An 18,054-nucleotide genomic window follows, 5' to 3' on the forward strand; every position below is an offset into this window, starting at 1 on the left:
ACATGGTTCTATACAGGCTTCACAATAATCCCCCAGAAGACAGTCAAGAGAGACTAGAGCACTGAGGCACACAGAGGACATCAGCTGAGGATCAATTCATATAAAGAACAGCTTAAATGGACATTAATGCTTTTACATTAAGATGCAAACAAGAAACAAACATGACTAATTAGACTGTATGCTCCGTGTAGCCCCTTAGATTTAGGGTCAGCCGTGTAATTTAAGCTTGCACTGCAAATTGTTCTGGACTGTTTGCAAGTGCCGCTGCAATTAAGAGTTGCTTTTTTTTTTTTTTTAATGATACTGCATTAATAACTGCAGTATAAATCTTTGTTAACAGGCTTCTCTGGAAGATTGGTTTGCTGAACTTAGCAATATCGAGGACTGCGAATCTTTTTTGTCCCAACAGGACTGCTACTACTCCTGGTTTCTTAATTCATAATAAGATGACTCCATTATCACCACTCCTTTCCGAATTACGTGAAGACTTTAGATACCTGCGTAGTCAAAATGTGAAATCTCCACTCATAACCTGGGCAGCACATTTGGAGCTGATTATAATAATATGACCCACACGTCATCTGCTCTGTATCTTCAGGCAAACATCCCAACATAAGCTCCAACAGATGACATTGGATGACAGAGGAGCAGCTGACTGCCATAAGAAATAAGGCTTAGAGACTTGTGACACATATCAAGGTGTAAGCTATTTTTCGGAAAGCACAGCAATTATTTTCTGGAGATAATAGAGAGTCAAATAGAGTAAAAGTGGGCACAGCTCTGCCTGGTGAAGACAGTTTCACACTGAGATTGAATGTGAGGAGCATAAAGACAAACTGCCGCACTACCTCCAAAGCTGATGCTGATACTGTGCATATTATTAACAAAGGGAGACAAGGGAGCACCATTTCATTTCATTCAAAGAAGAATAAATGGAAGAGCTGTCGGGGTTGCCATGGCGATGGTTGCATTACTCGTCTTTCAATCCCTCCCCTTCCTTTAGCTGGTAGATAAGTTAGCTATCACTCAGCCACACATCATAGGTGATTAGGGGGGTATGAGGGGTGGGAGTCTGAAGTCGACCTTGCCTCTCCTACAACGTAATGTGACTGTTACTGTAGATCTGTTTCCCTCAACTCCCTCATATAGACACGACTGCATTATTAAGACAAAGTGCAAACACAGCACCACAGTGCTCCTGCAGTACAAAGTCACCTTTGAAGCATCAGTGAGTGGTGAAGAGAAGCTGACAAAGTGAGGAGAGTGAAAACAATTCTGCTTTGTTGTCTTATCTCAGGAAAGCAGGCCACACGGCCCAGATCAGATCCAAAAATATAGTCAAACCGCAAATCTATTCGGACCCCAACCTGGCCTCACTCCCAAACTTCAGATCTCCTCAGATGTCACTTACACACACTTTCACAGGGAGCAAAGCATCCCTCTGCTTGTGTACTGTACTGGCAAGCAGTGCTGCTTTGAAAGAAACAAACAAAAGAAATCAGCACTGGAAGCTCTGTCAGTGCAATAAGAAACTTTTGTGTCAGTGTTATATTTGCAAGGCTGATTTTCAGCAGGAGCCAAGGTGACACAGATGGCAGCAATGCCACAGAGTAGCATGGGTTCCATTGTGGTGTGAATCTGCCAGCCTGTCCCTGCTTTGTCACAGACATTTAACAGGAAGTAATATTTGGAGGGCCAGATTTGCACACAAAAGGGGTATATCTCATGGTCAAGAGAGCAAAGAGGGACATTAGTTCAAGTACGCTGCTTGAACGCAAAGGTCCTTTAGGTAAGTTGTCACACATGCTGTGGTGGCTGAGGGCACCTGATTTGCAGTTATTTGGTTTGATGTACACATTTAAGGCCTGCACGATATGCAGTTCAGTATTGTGATGATAATATGCTTTGCAATAACTTCGTGTGCATATCAGCTATACATTCCCTGTCTTTCTCCTTTAATAGATACACTGCTAACACAGATGCCAAACACTGTTTTACCTTTAGATGGTTGGATCTGTTGTACAATGATATGGTTGATTTTGCTGATAAGATTATCTAAAGAGAATTGTTAAAATTTGCCAATGTAGAAAGAACAACAAAGGTATGAATGGCAGATGTGGGCCTATGTATTTCAACAAAGAAAAATAGAGAAAAAATAGACAGTTTTCTGCTTAGAACAACTTCATTGCCCATTTGTGTATAGATGTCTGCATTCACAAGGTACACTGAATGCACCATGAAGTTCCTGTTGGCACCCATCATCTTTGTCATTCAAAACAATGTACAGTAGATGTCAGTGCACCCACTAATAACACCAAAGCTTGTTGGAGACTCTAGGCATATTTGTTTTTATTCCATACTATTTTGGTAGACATTTATGCCAGTGTGGTGGATAATAGCTTTCTGAGACTTACTTCACTGAGATTTATAATGAACCACACACAAAGTGACAGAACAATATAAAAGGCATTATTAACTGACTATACGATTGCAGAGTTGTGGCTTATATTTGACACAGATTATATCCGTATATCATATTTAGTTTGAATTAACACCACGCGGTGTCCGCTTCTGTCTGGCCTTTAGAAGACTGCTCAATAACCACAGACAAGGTAACTTCATTTAGTCATTGAGCTTGCATGAAAACAAGACGACCACAGAGTCGGTTCGCTCCCAGTTCTCATTAAGAAAAGCCTCTGAGCCACAGACACATCAAAGTATCCTTGGTGCCTTCAACCAGCTGTAGCAGTGAAATGGGCTGGAGAGGGTGGGATAAAGAGACACGGGAGGACTGAAACATGCCTTCACAGCAGCCTGCCAGTCTGACATTGAACATAAAAGAGATAAGAGCCTACATTACTGCAGAAAATGACTAAATCATCAAGAAAAGCCTGTGGTGAGACCCTCGAGAGGTTTTGCTCTATTGCAAAAATTCTGCTTTTCATTGTGCGTTGTCTTAAAAAGCAGACTTTATTTTATCCCAAATCGCATACATTGAGTTTTGGAGGTAAAATCCTCAACCTGAAGTTAATACATCTAGGTTTCTTAATGTATATGATCTAATCTGTGAAGCACCATCATTTTTTTTTCATTTTTACATCAGGGTTTTTCAATCTTACTGTGATGTATCCAGAATTATAGCCCTCATGAGGCAGATAGTCGACTGCAGTCCATTAGGAGAAGTGCTACCGTGCTGCCGGTTGAAAAATAGGAGATAGTTCACTATCTCCCTGCGATAGCCCAGGTGATGTGTGGACTACATCTGTTTTGGCTGTATCTGTCTGGTTAATAGCGTGTGTCATTGGTTGAACTCCAGCCACCAGCTTGACTTATGGCCATTGATCTGTGTGGTAGAGTGGAGAGAGCTGCCAGCACTCGGCCTCGATCTTTATTAACGTAGCATGACAAATGATCAATCTATCAGCACCCCGCGATGGGTGCCAAAAAGATTATACAACGGGCAAAATCAATACACATGTACAAATAACATGTTATCCTTGTGGTATTTACATGTAAATGTACATAGAGTTGAGAATTTATTGAAGTTTAAGGACATCTGTTTTGTAGATTTCTGCCTCTACTCTTATACAATGTAGGTGAATGGATTTTTGTTTCATTGTGATTATCTTCAGCGATGACAAAATGCCTCTCAAACGTGTGTAAACGTTTTTGTAATGCAGTGACTAAATGTGAATTACATGTAAACAGAATTTTAATTTCTACATACAATGCTACATTTTTACATGCAACAACTATAAAGCAAATGTGGTAGTGTTAAGTGTTTGGAGTACCTGTTATGGACAGGCCCTCTGAAGTTTGGGTCAAACTTGCGCGGCTCACCTGCAACACAAGCAGAGCATGTTGAGATTAGTTGGCAAATAGAACAAGAATCTAATTTTATGACAGAGTGCATATATAGAAGAGAGAAGACATAAAAGCAAGCTTGTACATTCTAAAATATGGTTCACCGACAAAATATGATAAAAGGTTGGTTTGAGAGAGTGTAATTGAGAGCAAAAAGAAACATAAATGAGACACAGACAATAAAATATTTATATTTATAAATGGTTACAAGGAACATCTCATAAAACTAACACCATACTATACTAATAGCGTGTGCTATTCAACTGGCCAGGACAAACTAACTAGGCCATTTCACAGTGCTGGTCTCCTTTAGGGATCCTGGGATGAAGAGAGATGATCATACTGAGCCAAAACAGTAGAAGCCAAAACAATGTGGCTAAGACAGAAATACAATAAATCATTTTAACAACTCTTAAACAAACAGCTTATCTGGGTCACAGTGAGGATTCCCTATTTTAACCCAGCAGAGTACAAACTGAACCACAGTTGCAAGCACCATCAGTCACCTGAGGGGCCTAATTCTGACTGCAGGCGCTTGTAGGTGGGAGAGAGCCCATGCTTTGCATTCATCACTGGCTGCTTCTTTAGTGCCCAAGAAGTCTCTACCCCATTTGAAACAAAGTATGATGTGTTCCTGAGGACCTATTAATCATCACACATGGAGCGTAATATCTCCTAGCAGCTGGGGGAGACTTAGGGGCAGCATGAGTGGGCCTGTCTCCCATCTGCCCATTCCCTAAACTGATCCTGTCAGTACAAGCCAGCCTCGCTTCTAAAAGTGTGAGGAATTAGTACACTCTACTATGTACATGCAAATCTGGTGGGCCTGTTCTGAATGTACGATAAATTTAAAAATATAAGTCCTGAATTTAACAAGCACAAAATAGTTTTATTTTTTTATAAGCAATTCCAATGATAAGGCCAAAATAAGCAGCTAATTGGAAGTATTGGCTGTACTGGATTTAGCTTATGCGTCTATCCCATAGAGCTCCAAAATCATCCAAAAGCACATTACAAAGCCATATTGGAGCACTGGGTGATATAATCTCTCATTACAACAAACACGGCCGGTGTAGTGTATTCTGGAACAACTCCACAACTGCATTTTTGATCTCTGGAGAGTAGCTCACTGTGTTGTGAAGACATCAGTGAACAAACTCACTAACGCAGTTCTATGTTTAGCTGCAGTAAAAGGGTGAACACAGTTTTGAGTGTCAAAAAATATTTGAAATGTATCAGAATTTTGTCCCTTCAGAACAATAACATTTAGAAACTCTAGAAGAGCTGTATGATTCCAGTATTTTACCCTTTTCATGTGTAGGGGTGTCTAATCATTATGGCCCAAAAACATGGAAGCTTGAAGAGGCAACTTCCATAGGAATTCATAACCTGCCATTTTTAATTGTGGCATCCAGTTCTCCTTAAAGGATTTAGGGGGATCTATTGGCAGAAATGTAAGATAATATTCATAATTGTGGTTCGCCTGTTTCGCTGCCACATTAGGTTCTGCTACACGCTCCACAGGAGGGTGAGTGGAGGGGTATTCAGTAGGTACAATCTACAACCTCACCGCTAAATGCCATGAAATGTTACTCTCTTTATGTGTGTACACATATATCCTAGCTTGGTGATCATAATTCTATAGTGCCTTTTCCACAACTGCGACAACAACTGCAACATGATGAGCCATGTAATACAACACAAATATGTAAAAAACAAAACAAAAAACAACAACAAAAAACTCCCTTCTTTGGCTATAAACATAACAGATTCAGCACAGTTAAGACTGGCAGCTGCTAATCACAAACATCCCTGAGTGAGTGACTTCCCGCAACTGACAACTGTTTGGCCATGGCAGAATTTCTTCAGGCTGTAGCAAAAAAGATTTCTATAGCCAATATTTCTGCATGAAGATAAGGTATTAAAAAGCCAGGATGTAGCACACATACCTATCTGTGAAGCATATACAATATTCATGCCTGCCTTTCTCCAATGGGATTCTACTACCACAGCAGCAGAAGGATAGAGATGCAAAATCTCTAGGTCAACAGTAAAATAATGACAGGGAGAATGACGGAGCAAAAAAACAGTTTTTCCGCTCACCAACAACCCAGGTGTCCTCAAGCTGCACAGCCTGCAGCAAAAAAATACAGTGTACCATAAATGTACTTGAATCTAAGTGAGTTGGCATTGTTACATTCCTATTTTGTTCATTCTTACAAAGTATAAATTGAAGCATCGCAGATGAAGAGTTGCATGTGTCAAAAGTATAATACAATACAAAAAGCAAAATACAAGAGCTGGTCTCATGACTACATGAAACGGAATAATGAAGACACTCATACACACACTGAAGATGTGATTCTGACCATTTCAGCTATTTGTCATTGAAGCGGTGTGAGCCACTAACCTTTCTTTTAAGATATTTGATATGAGAGGTTCAATGTCCCTTTATCTTTTGTCCTTGCTGTTTGAACCATTTTACTGCCATCTGTTTGGCTGTCACTGAAAGTCCCTCACTTGAGTTGTGTTTCAAGGCTAAAAATGGGAGATGTTCTGGGTTAAGTGTGTGAATTCTTCAGCCAAGGACACAGTGTCATCAGACCAGGTGCTCACTGCAGCATGTGCAGAGCACTGGCATTTAATATGAGAGGATGCCACTTCATATTCTAAATAAAGGGTCTACAATGTTGAGAATAGGGATGTCCCTGATGCGTAAATTTCCCTGATGTTTAAACAGAGGTTTAAAATCAGACTCAGACATATATTTTGTGTCATAGCCATCATGTTTCACGCTGACAACAGCTTCATACCACTTAGATTTTAATTTGTGCCTTTTAAAGTAACAACTGTGCACAATGTACTGACAGAGTCAACTATTCCTATGCTTTGCCTTAAGTTGGCTCCAATGGCTTTTATATCTCAGTGGTTGTTGCTACACGCACATGACCAGCAGGCTACATCACATTAACTCACATCAGAGCTAATTAGAGGTAGAGCTGCTGTGGATGAACAAGATCCAAAACTAGCTGCTAGACCGGGTCCAATGCAAATACAATTTATGTAAAGAATCCTTTCATTGATCTTCCTAGGTTGTGTGAATATTCACAACACGCACAGGTCCACAGTGCAGGAATAATTGTAATAAAAGCAGGTTAGTCCATATGGTGAGTGCAAGCTGAATCACACTGAGATCAAGGAGAGCCAGTGGTGAGAGGACAGATTGTGGTGCAGTGAGTGTCAGGGAGCAGAGCTTTTTTTCAGTCATGTCAGTGGTTCCTTGATCAGTCTACTGTTTGGAGTTGCAGAGCCTGCCAGTAAATCCAGCAAGAGGACCAGCCGGCAGCAAGGTCCCCTGCCAGCTAACAAAAAAACAAGGGCAGTCGTTATGTTGATCAAAGCCCAGAATACAAAACTGTCAATACACTATGACAGAAAGTAAGGTAAAAAAAAAAAACATGTGATAATGCAAGTGTACTCTCAAATAGCAAAAACATTATACAATATAGTATACAGCAAATATTCTGGAGGATTACAAACCCCTTCATTCTAACACAATAACATCCAGGTGACAGAGCATGTGCTTATTCAGCTCAGCTAAATTTAGCTTTGGCTGCTGTAACTACTCACTACATCAGCTTGAGTACTTCCACCAGGCGGTTATACTTTCCTCTCTCCAAAAAAACAGATTTCAATGAAGGGTTAAAAGAGAGTGGTGAAAATCATCAGTGATGCCTAGTGGACACCAGCAGACTCTGCATTAGATGACGGCTGTTTAGACTGCACTGCAGTCTGCCAGTGCAGGAGATGAGGCTGGTGGACTGGATGTGTGCTGCTGCTGTAGTCAAGCTGAATGAGGGTCTGTAGTCATCAACATTTGGAAAAAGCCTGGCAGGCATGCTACACTGGAACAGCTAGTCACTGTTAGCTTCACTAACTGCTCATCTCCTCTATTGACATAGTGTTGGATAATGCCACCGTGTCCTGCTGTGACAGAAAGATTTACTCAAAACATAACAATCATGTTGGTAATCAAAGGTTCTGAGGCAATGAGGCTGGACTGGGTGAGGAATTACACATCAGGATCAGACTTTGGCAGTAATCTTTGCACCCTAAATCCATTTGCATTTGCAGCTCGTCTGCCATAGCAACAAAATCTATGGATCAATTTACAGTGGTGAGGACTTAACATCACATTATGTCTGCGACACACATAAAAATAATGTGTTAAAATTCCTTCTACCAGTAGAGGTTTGATATGAGCTATGAAAAAAGATTAAAAGGCACTGTGACAATGCCTCAATTTAAAGTCCGTACCTACTGTCAGACAGATACTGAAGTATGTGCTGAGATTGACTGCTGAGAATCAACTTCATAGTGCCTGTGCTGGAAGAGAGCCAGATGTGAAAACCCAGCCTGGAGCGATATAGCTTCAGGAGAAAGTCACGGGAGCAGTTCATCGACTTATTAGGGAGAAGACTAAATTGTGCACCTACTCTATCTCCTGTGGATACACACACACACACACACACACACACACACACACACACACACACACACACACACACAGTATATATACTTATATATTTCATAGAATGTCAGAAAATTGTGGGAAATGCTCATTACAATTTCCCAGAGCTGAAAGTGAAGTGACATTGCTTCTTAGTCCCACCAACATTTAAGAAGCTGCAACCAGCAAATATTGGCATTTTTGCTTTAAAATGAGTGAAGTCAGTTTAACAGTTAGTAATAATACACTTTAAAAATAGTTGGCTATTCATTTTCTTTCCATTTGAAATTGACTAATTGTTGCAGCTCTAATATTAACTGTATATGAGTACAGATAGACACTGATATATCTGTCTATCAACATCTGTGAGTGTGTCTATGTTTTTATTTATAGTCATTTATAAGATATTAATCATTTTAAAAATTATAAGGCATGTATTAGACAATATAGCAATATTAGATTTTTTTTTACCCCCTGATATCAGTAAATGCCCTAAAAGTCCAGTATTGGTTGGGCTCTGGTACAGTAGTATATACACAGTATATAGTATATATGGATATATACTATCTATATTCGAATAATACTACAGATAATAGTGTGACTGTGAGATTTGAGAGCAAAGATAACCAGCGAATGAAATTGCATCAGCTAATAGCAGATATAGAAAAGTCAAGCACTTACATGAAGCACATAAGTGTCAAATATAAAATTGCCGGGAGTATAAATCATACAGTCGAGTGCTGACATCACAACCTCCAGAGTAAAACTTTCTTCACTTTCTCTATCCAGTTTCCACAACGCCCCTCCTCAGTGTTTCTCAGCTCGTGTCGGTAAACACATCCAGTACACAGACACATCAACGCGGGCAGACACAGGCACCAGTGTCCCCAGGCTCCACTGTCCAACACAGGCCTCTTTCATACCGTGGTCAGGCAAACAGCTCGAACACTGCAGGTGCTCTACATGGGTTGGGTCAGAGGGGCCATTTGGAAAGGACTCCTTTTTTTTTTGTTTTCACTCTGCTGATTCATAAACATTTCCAAGACCTGGAGAGAGTGAAGTGCTGTGAGGTTACACTTCTGTAAAAGCTATGTTGGGCTTAGATCCAGCTCTAAGTAAGCAAAAAAAAGAAAAAGAAAATAGTATGTTAAAAATTCAGCATAATGATGTTGCTCAGCAGGGTAGGCGCTGTCTGTAAGTCTGAATGCTGTGCTGTATGTTCATTCATATTTGATGAAAGCACAGGCTTTTTTGCCAATCCATAGAGGAAAGCAACATCAGTAACATGGCTTTGGGGCTTTATGCTTTCCTCTAGTCTGTATTTAAAAATGAGCAGTGCTCAGGTTTCTCCTACAACATTGGCGATTGGTGCATGGCACTCTAGTAACAAAGCAGCTTCGGTGGATTACTGCCATAAAGATAAAAGGGCTAGTGAAGCTGTGATAGGATAAGAGACTGGGATGAGGTCATCACGGAGACTGTGGAGCAAAGATTCACTGTCAAGGTTTCACAGATGAATGAGAAAAACACACTCACAAATTGAGAGGAATCAAGAGGGACATGGGGGGCAGAAATTCTCTGGCAAGGTTTCACTTGAATCAGGCAACACTCTCACATCCCACTAACCCTCTCGCACAAACATGAAAAACACACAAATTCACAATCGGGAACAGCATTATGATCACACAAGTCTCCCACACTCTCCAGAAAAGAAAAAAAGGAAGATTTGGAGTCCATCTTTGATAGAATCAAAGCGGTTAAAAAGCTCCAGATGGCTCTCCTTCTTCATGATATTAAAATGTGGAGAGATAATACACGCAAACACTCTCCATGTAGCAGCACCAGAATACCCTTTCTCTCTGCCTTTCTTCTATCGCCCTTCTGAATCCAAAAACATCCTCCCTGCCTTGCTCTTACTCTCCCTCTCTGGAGAACAGTACAACCTTCAAAGTGCTTGTCTCCTTATTGAGACAAGACAACAACATCCAGATCTCTGGTTTAGGTTTACTTAACATTGTCCCTTGCGATCCTCTCAACTATTAGCAGATGGTCGAGGACCGAGCACTTGGCATATCTTGGCAAATCTGGTTTGGTAGCCCATTGGTTTAACTCCAATCAGTGCATGAACAGTGTTTATTGTGCAGAATTTTAGAGGGAAGCAAAGACACATTGCTAGCTGACATCCTTTCAAAAGTCGAGAGTAGTGGGATCCGGGTTGGGATTCGACCCCCAAGAGGGGAGTTAGCATCTGAGAGTGTCAGCTGCTGACAGCTAGCCTGCTGCTCCGAGAGGAGGAGTAGCAGTATTGTGGCTGGGGCTTTGTGACCTTGGTTACTTCTGTGGGAGCCTCCAGGCATGTCAGTAGCAGCCCTGTGTTCCTGTGAAACGAGACTCACTACTGCTACTGTAGATCAGTGACAGGCTCAACTGGCTTTGGCCTGGATTTAGAAAGACTTAAACATAAGAAGACAGGTCACATCTTGATATCCAAATATGAAATATTGACCCCAAGGTGAAGAAACGCAGTTATACACACAACTAACACCACGTTATCCTTGACGAGTTTACCCACTAATTCCACATTTTTCCTATGCAGCTTCCTCGTACCCAGCAATGGTTTAGAAATTAGTGTTGGTATCTGGAAAACCCAAGAAAGAATGAGGCAAAACCAGTTAATTTGCAATGAAAACATCTTACTGTAAATAATCTCACCCCGTAGGCAGACTTATCTGCATGTTTTAGGAAAACAGGATTTTTAGGACTCATTAATTGACTAACTGGATAATTACTATTGGGATTTTTTGTAGTGTTTGTTAACACAGAAATCTTAATCTCGCTTCATACATCAAAGTTTTATATTTTATGTCAGGCAGGATGCAACTGGGCCCAGATTCCTAATGGTAGGACGTATGAAACTGCTATTTACACGTCAGGGTGAACCTGGTCAAGAACACAGCCTGTTTTTGATCAATTGCATTTTTTTTTTTTTACTGTGAGTGTGGGGGGAAAAATCTAAGGCTCCCCCACAGGATAAGATTTCATATGTGCCACGTATAAGGTTAGGAGACCAAGCCCAATAATGTATGGATGAGGGCACAGTGACCTCTTGATCTGTGAGTTTTTATCTCTCATGGTCATTGCAAACTTAGCAGTTTGAAGCAGCTGTAGATATGCTTACAAAACAGATCTCTGACAAACCAAGGCCGTTGTTTATGTAAACTCACAGGATGGCCTTCGATCTATATGCGGTAGCAGATTGACAGTCTTCTACGCATTTGCTCTCTATTCCTCACTATGTCAGAGGTGAGTAGCTCTGCAGTAACTTTCCACTTATTTGTTGTTAAACAGATAGCCATGTATGGGAGGGGTGCTTCCTGAGCTGTGCATATAACCTGAACATTGGGGAGGTTCAGGAGGAATTGATTTGGCATTACACTGTGCATACAGTTGTACTGTTATGTTGTTCCTCCGTGGCCATGTTATATAAACTACTTCAAATTAAGTCATCGGTGTGTCTCTGAGTTTTCTTCATCTCTCCTGAATGGTCAAGCGAGCTAAAACTCCACAACAGTGAGCACTGACAAAAAGCCAGTAAACAGCTGAAGGTCATGTGGAAGTAACAGTCGCTCACTGACTGTCCATGATGTGGCTTTTCATTAATGCATAAGTGTGTCACAGTATATCACAGATTTCAGATCTTGATTCTCTGGTGGCAAGAAGCAGAGAGAAATGTTAATGTACTCATGTTATCTTGATAAACAGATCTACATATGAATGAATAATCTGAGGGTAAGGGACAAGATTTTGAAATTGCAAGTATTCTGGTATCCGTTTCTGATCTATTTGTAGTCTACTGGCTATCGTCTGACAATCACTTAGCTTTTAATTGGCTTTTTAAAAAATGTACATATGAAACATTTGTCTCGTGTCTAAATTGCAAATTGGATATCAACTGGCTACAACGGTAGACCTGAAATATTGGCTGATGCCCCAATCATTATCTGCTGATGAGCTCCAAGATTGGTAAATGTGATTTAATGAATCTATGTCATTGGTTATACAAATCAGATTGCCTAAACTAGGTGATTTTCACCTTTAGGTAGGAGTACAATTATTTTACGCACCCTAAAGCAAGGAGAGTGACTTGCTTTGGTCAATATTACTATCACTTTTCCGTCTGTGTTCTCCAGCAGGGAATCCACTTCACCTCTACCTTTCAGCAGTCACATCACATCAACACATCCAACTCTATTTAGTGTCAAAGTCACAAAAACCCTGACATCTCAGCAAACCTTCAAGGTACAATGCAGGGCTCTCACCTGTGTGAAAAAAAGCATGTTTACAACAATGGAACACCACGCTTCTTTTGTTCTTAGGGTAATAATTAATTTGTTTCAATAAAGCTATCTGCATCGTTTAGCTCATTAGACCTATCAAAAGTAATTTCAAGTCTCAGTGTGCACCCGAGACTCAAAACCTACGTGTCTAGCATGAATGTAGCTGTATCTCTCACTCATTTTCCACAGCATATTTGGGTTGTGTTTCATACATCACTGTCAACGTCACTTAGCCTTCCAGTCACAAACCAGCACTGACTATATTTGTAGTGCAAATTAGAAATTTAAAGTCCCCTTGCTGTCTCTTAGTCAGCCCCTTCACAGCCAAATGTCCCATTTTTACAGACTCGAACAAATAACCACCCAGTGCTTGCCACCGTGTACAAGTGAATCTCTGAAATTATTTACTGACTCACCCTATCATTAGTGTGAATAATATACTTCAAACTTCCAGCCACTGAACCAACTATCTCTTGAGAGAAGACACATGAAATTAGTAGCAAAAGAACATAACCTTGTTAAAAATAATGAGCAAAAATGCCATAAAGACTAATAAAATGTGTGGGAGTAGTACGTAGTGAGCATCGGTCTTCATTTGAGATGAGTATTTGCAGAGGACAGTGACACTTAAAAAGCCCATAATAGCACTTAGTCTCGGGTGCAAAATGGGCCATTTGAGGCACAACCTTCTCTGACTGCAATTTCACAGGAAGAAGCTCTGAACGTTTGATTCTAAACTAAGGCTCTCAGCTTTCTGTCAAGACTCTGCATTGACTCTGTATAAAAATGCAGCGTTTAGGGAAGCTGCCCATGCGAGAAATTTGTTAATTAACAGTGTGCCCGACTCAACACTTTCTGTGGTAAATGGAACTCATATCTAAATTGTTACTTACAAACCTGTCACAGAATGATTATGAGCCATTTCTCTGCTTTTCTGACTGACTGAACATTTCAGCAGTACAGTGTAAGCCCACTGAACACTTGCTACATAGTTAGAAACGTTATATAATATACTAACCACAAGAGTACACTTGAATGTAGGATGTAGAGCAAGTGGAGAACTGCTGAATGTGAATGGTGGGATGGCGAGTAGTTCAACCAGCTGCAAAGACATTATGCTTCTCAAGTATTTTTGATGTTTTTTATGAGGGAACATGCTATCTCTGCTTCAGTTAGTGTTTTCCCAGAACTGATTTCTTTCAAGAAGGTAGCAGAGCTGCAATTATAAGCCAATGAATCAATTAGTCAACCATAAGAAAATGAATTGCCCAAGTCATTTTTCATGTCAAACCATTTACGGTTCCAGCTTCTTAAATGTAAGGATTATTTTGCCTTTTTTGTGTGTGTTTTGGCTTTAGACTGTCAGTTGAACAAAAGAGGCAATATGAAGATGTCACTGTGGGCTCTGGGAAGCGGTGATGAGCAATTTTCACAATTTTGACATTTTATAGACAAATTGATTAATGGATTGATCATGAATATAATTAACAGATGAATCGGTAATGAAAATAATCTTTAGTTGCAGTCCAAGAGAGTGGGAGGGTTTTCTGTTGAGAAAAAAAGTAGCACTTCTTCCACAAAACATGCCTTGTGACTGCTGTTCATGGAGAAACTGGTCTCTGATTTTCTGTTTCTTCTTGTGTGACAATTAAGTGTCAAAGCAATGTGGCAAGTCTAAAAAAAACCTCTCCTTTTCTTTCTACATGTATATTTCAATTCTGCAGCAATGAAATTGGAATACACACTGTTCTGTTATGGACAAGATTTATCCAATGAGCTGTACAGAGGATAATATACTGGACCAATCATCCACTTCATCTTTTGGAATACAATGAAAAAGCACAAAAGAAATCCAGAAATGCTGGGTACATTACCAGCAAGTGCAAATGTTATTTTCTTTACTATGCACTCCACATTTAGCCCGTATTTAAACAAATACAGTGTGTGTAACATTAGTTGCGGGGGAAGAGAACGCTGATATAATATTTTTCTTGTCGGTCTCTGCTCAGTTGTGAGCCCAAAATACTCTGAATTGCTCTTTTGCCAAGCTAGCTGATGGAACGAAAGCACCAGGGAGCCACTAACATAAAGCAGCTGACCTAAACACAGGGAGTCACCATAACTCCATCCCATGCTCCACTAGCTAGGTCGTTGGACGCTGTTAGAGCAAAATTATGTTCCTTAATTAAACTGCCTCACTATATCATACTGTATGTAACTCTCTTGAGAGAAGCACTTGAGTTGATGCAATAGAAGCTAATGCGAGTATACTGTATGCATATATTAACCCCTGTAATAATGCACATTCACTCTATCTAAAAATATATATGTAATAATAATAATAATAATAATAATAATAATAATAATAATAATAATGACACACAGGCTTTGCTTTGTGTTTTACATACAACACACACATAATCTCTATGAATGTCAGGTTCATGGTACACTGTAAAGTACCAGCTTGAACTTTCAAACAGGGAGTGCTAGGGTTTGAAGGCCCCAGTGGTGAGATGCATGTCTGCGGAGAGCAGCGCGAATCAACTACAGCTGACAGGCTGCAGGCGTGATTGGCAGGGTGCTGTAGTCATGAGGTCTGTGGGACACATGGGGTCAGCATGTGGGGAAATAACAGCAACACACAGTAGCTTTTCCACGTCAAGAGCCGTCAGGAGGCGCAGACTTGAAAACGCCCACGTCACTCTCAAACTGTACAGATACTATAAGGATCAAGGCTCTGAAGATTCTCCCTGACAGTCATCTTGGGGGGAATTATTATTTAAGACTTGAACAGAGATGGATAATATGCTGCATTTGTAACAGATAATGATGCAGATGACTCCCCTGACACTGGCATTCGTGTTAAATTAAACAGTTTATAATTATGTAAACTTCTGGATATAGCATATGTTTGTGATGTTACTCTGCCTTTTGTTAAATATAAGTGTATTAGTATTAGTGGACTCCATCTCTAAAGTAATGTTAGCTACTGTTGCACTGAGGCGAGGCACTCGAGAACGTGCATAAAGTCGCATCCATTGGACTGTCACAGAAAATTGTTTCTTCACAGTCCTTCACAAAGAAATCCATAGTCGAGCAGGATTAAACAACTAAAACAAATTGTCCACGGGCTTGTATGGGCAACTGAGAGAGAAGGGGAAGGTCTTATTTACAATCCGCTCATATATGGTTGAAACAAAAGTGATTAATACATATAAATGCTACAAATTGTTACATAGAGCCCCTTTAGGTTTCTCCTTGACAACAGCCATGTAAAAACAACTCGTCAAATCAAAAATGCTAACGTTTTTTTTTCTCTTTTTAGTTCCTTTGTCAGTGTGCTGGATTAATTAGCCTGGCTTTCATTGGCAATTGAGTTTTCCATGATAGCCTTGCACAGTACATCAGTAGCCTGCGAGTAACTAGACACCGACACCAAGAATACAACTGTGAAAGAAGCACTAAATACTATTTCTTCTTTGATTTCATTGAGGATTACAAAATGTAGAACATAATATTCTTAGCTGTGCAGGACTGGCATCAAACCAAGAAAAGCCACCAGCATGTTAAAAATCACCAGTGTAAATGACTCTTTGTTTCAGGGGAGAGACACTCACTGTGTGGCATCTGGTGATGATAAAGGATTATATTGCTGTGATAAACAACATGATTACTAAGGCGGGCTAATGGACAGAAAATCTGCCCATGGATTAAATATATCTATACACCGGGAGCAGCGAAAATGCCACTCGGAGACTACAAATCCTTTGTTATCAAAACTGTTCTCTATTAACTGCACTACCTGGACTGCAGTTGTTAAAATGTTGTAATTATCCCTCGGTGTGGGCGAGAAGAGACAGAGGAGGTGGAAAGTGGCGATAAGACTTATTGTTCTCCTAACATGAGCTCCTCTTCCCAAATATAAACAATGCAAGGCAAAAACAGATTATGTAATATCCTTGTAAACACGCGTTTACAACAGAAATCCGCTGCAGTTCCTGATGGATGTCAACCTGTAACTACTATCATAATCAGCTAATCGTTGAAATCTCTAATTTTCCAGCTAATTACAGTTTCTTATCGTTGACGATTCAGGTTAGCTTTCTGCTTTTCTTTGTCCTGAACTGGATATCTCCAGCTATTTGGACTGGTGCTGGAGCAAAAACAAAGCCATCTGATGCCATCACCTTGAGCTTTGGGTAAAAAGTGATGTGCATTTTCCCACTATATTCTGACAGTGTAAGGTTAATTACACCAAATGATTGATTCGTCGCTTATGATTAATCGATGGTCGTCGTAAATTGCAGCTCTAACGAAGACATTGTTGTGTTGTCATTCCGTTACATGGTAGTTAACGTTAGCTGCTGCGTTGAACGTTACAACAAAGACGAAGTGACGACAAGTGGAGGAGGAAAGTGTTGAGACTTATTGTTGTGACTTTTACACCACGCAAACAATACAAGGCAGAAATCATTATGTTAAATCACCGGAGGTAACCTGGTAAACCAAGAATACGCATAATTCATGAAGCAGACTGGGGGGAAACACACACACGAAAAAAGACGAGATTTTAAGCTAACATGTCCAAACGTTTAAACGTTATTGTACCGTTACTGCGTATGTGATGTCAACCGTTAAATAGCCTCTAGTAAATAGTTAGCAACTGACAACGTGAGCTAACGCTAGCTACTGTCCCTGTAAATCACAGCAAGGGGGTCAAACATCACCCAGGCTGAGGAAGATGCCGTTACACCCCGCTGTCATAACGTTACACTGCACAGAGGGAGGAAAAAAAAAAAATCTCTTGGCGTTTACAACAAAGACGAACCGACTCACCATAGTTAGAGGAGGGGATGTCCGTCTTTCTAGCCATGGCACTTAGTAGGACAGATGCAGCACCGTCGTCGTCTTGGTTTTGGAGACCACATATGAGAGTCGAGGTGAACCGCAGCTATTTTCGTGCCTTTCAGCGGTCCCGTCGAGAGATAAACACGGGAACCTGGAGAGGTCTTGGGCTCTTGGAGGATGCTTCGGCCACGCAGCTGAGCGTCAGTCGTGTTTACAGCGCGACGTCATTAATTATTCCGAAACGGTCTTAAAGGGAACGCCGCCGCCGCTCCTGCTGCTGAGTGTCCTGTTTCCCTTTGTTAGGATGTGATTTAAAGCACGGACCCACGTCGCTTTTGTGCAGTTTGTCAGCTGGTAAAGGCAATTTCAGGATTCTTATCAACGATGCTAAAGCACAGAGGGAATCAGTACAGTGCCTGCCCGTGTCTGCAAAACACTGGTTGATTAATAATAAACATGTCTTTTGGGGGGGGCATCTCCAGCCACATGTAGGCG

General features: G+C 40.6%; 1 protein-coding gene across 7 annotated transcripts in view; it reads right to left on the reverse strand.

Annotated features, from left to right (window-relative positions):
- Nucleotides 1–17,804, reverse strand: part of slc44a5b (solute carrier family 44 member 5b) — a 34,268-nt gene extending 16,464 nt beyond the window's left edge. For 3 of the 7 annotated variants that reach the window (XR_014622819.1, XM_084355932.1, XM_084355930.1), the window contains exons 1-2: nt 17,548–17,800; nt 3,792–3,840 (exon numbers count right to left, since the gene is read on the reverse strand). Coding sequence is in view for 6 of the 7 variants with exons in the window: in XM_084355932.1 (XP_084212058.1) it covers nt 3,792–3,840; nt 17,548–17,584 (86 nt within the window). In the remaining variant the exon portion in view is untranslated. Of the gene's footprint in view, nt 1–3,791; nt 3,841–17,547 lie in introns of all 7 variants that reach the window. The other 4 variants (XM_084355934.1, XM_084355931.1, XM_084355933.1 and 1 more) reach the window with 4 other exon arrangements.
- Between the last annotated feature and the right edge of the window lie 250 nt (nt 17,805–18,054).

This window comes from Pagrus pagrus (genome assembly GCF_965226575.1).
Source record: "Pagrus pagrus genome assembly, chromosome: 6".
In the NCBI taxonomy this organism is placed as follows: domain Eukaryota; kingdom Metazoa; phylum Chordata; class Actinopteri; order Spariformes; family Sparidae; genus Pagrus; species Pagrus pagrus.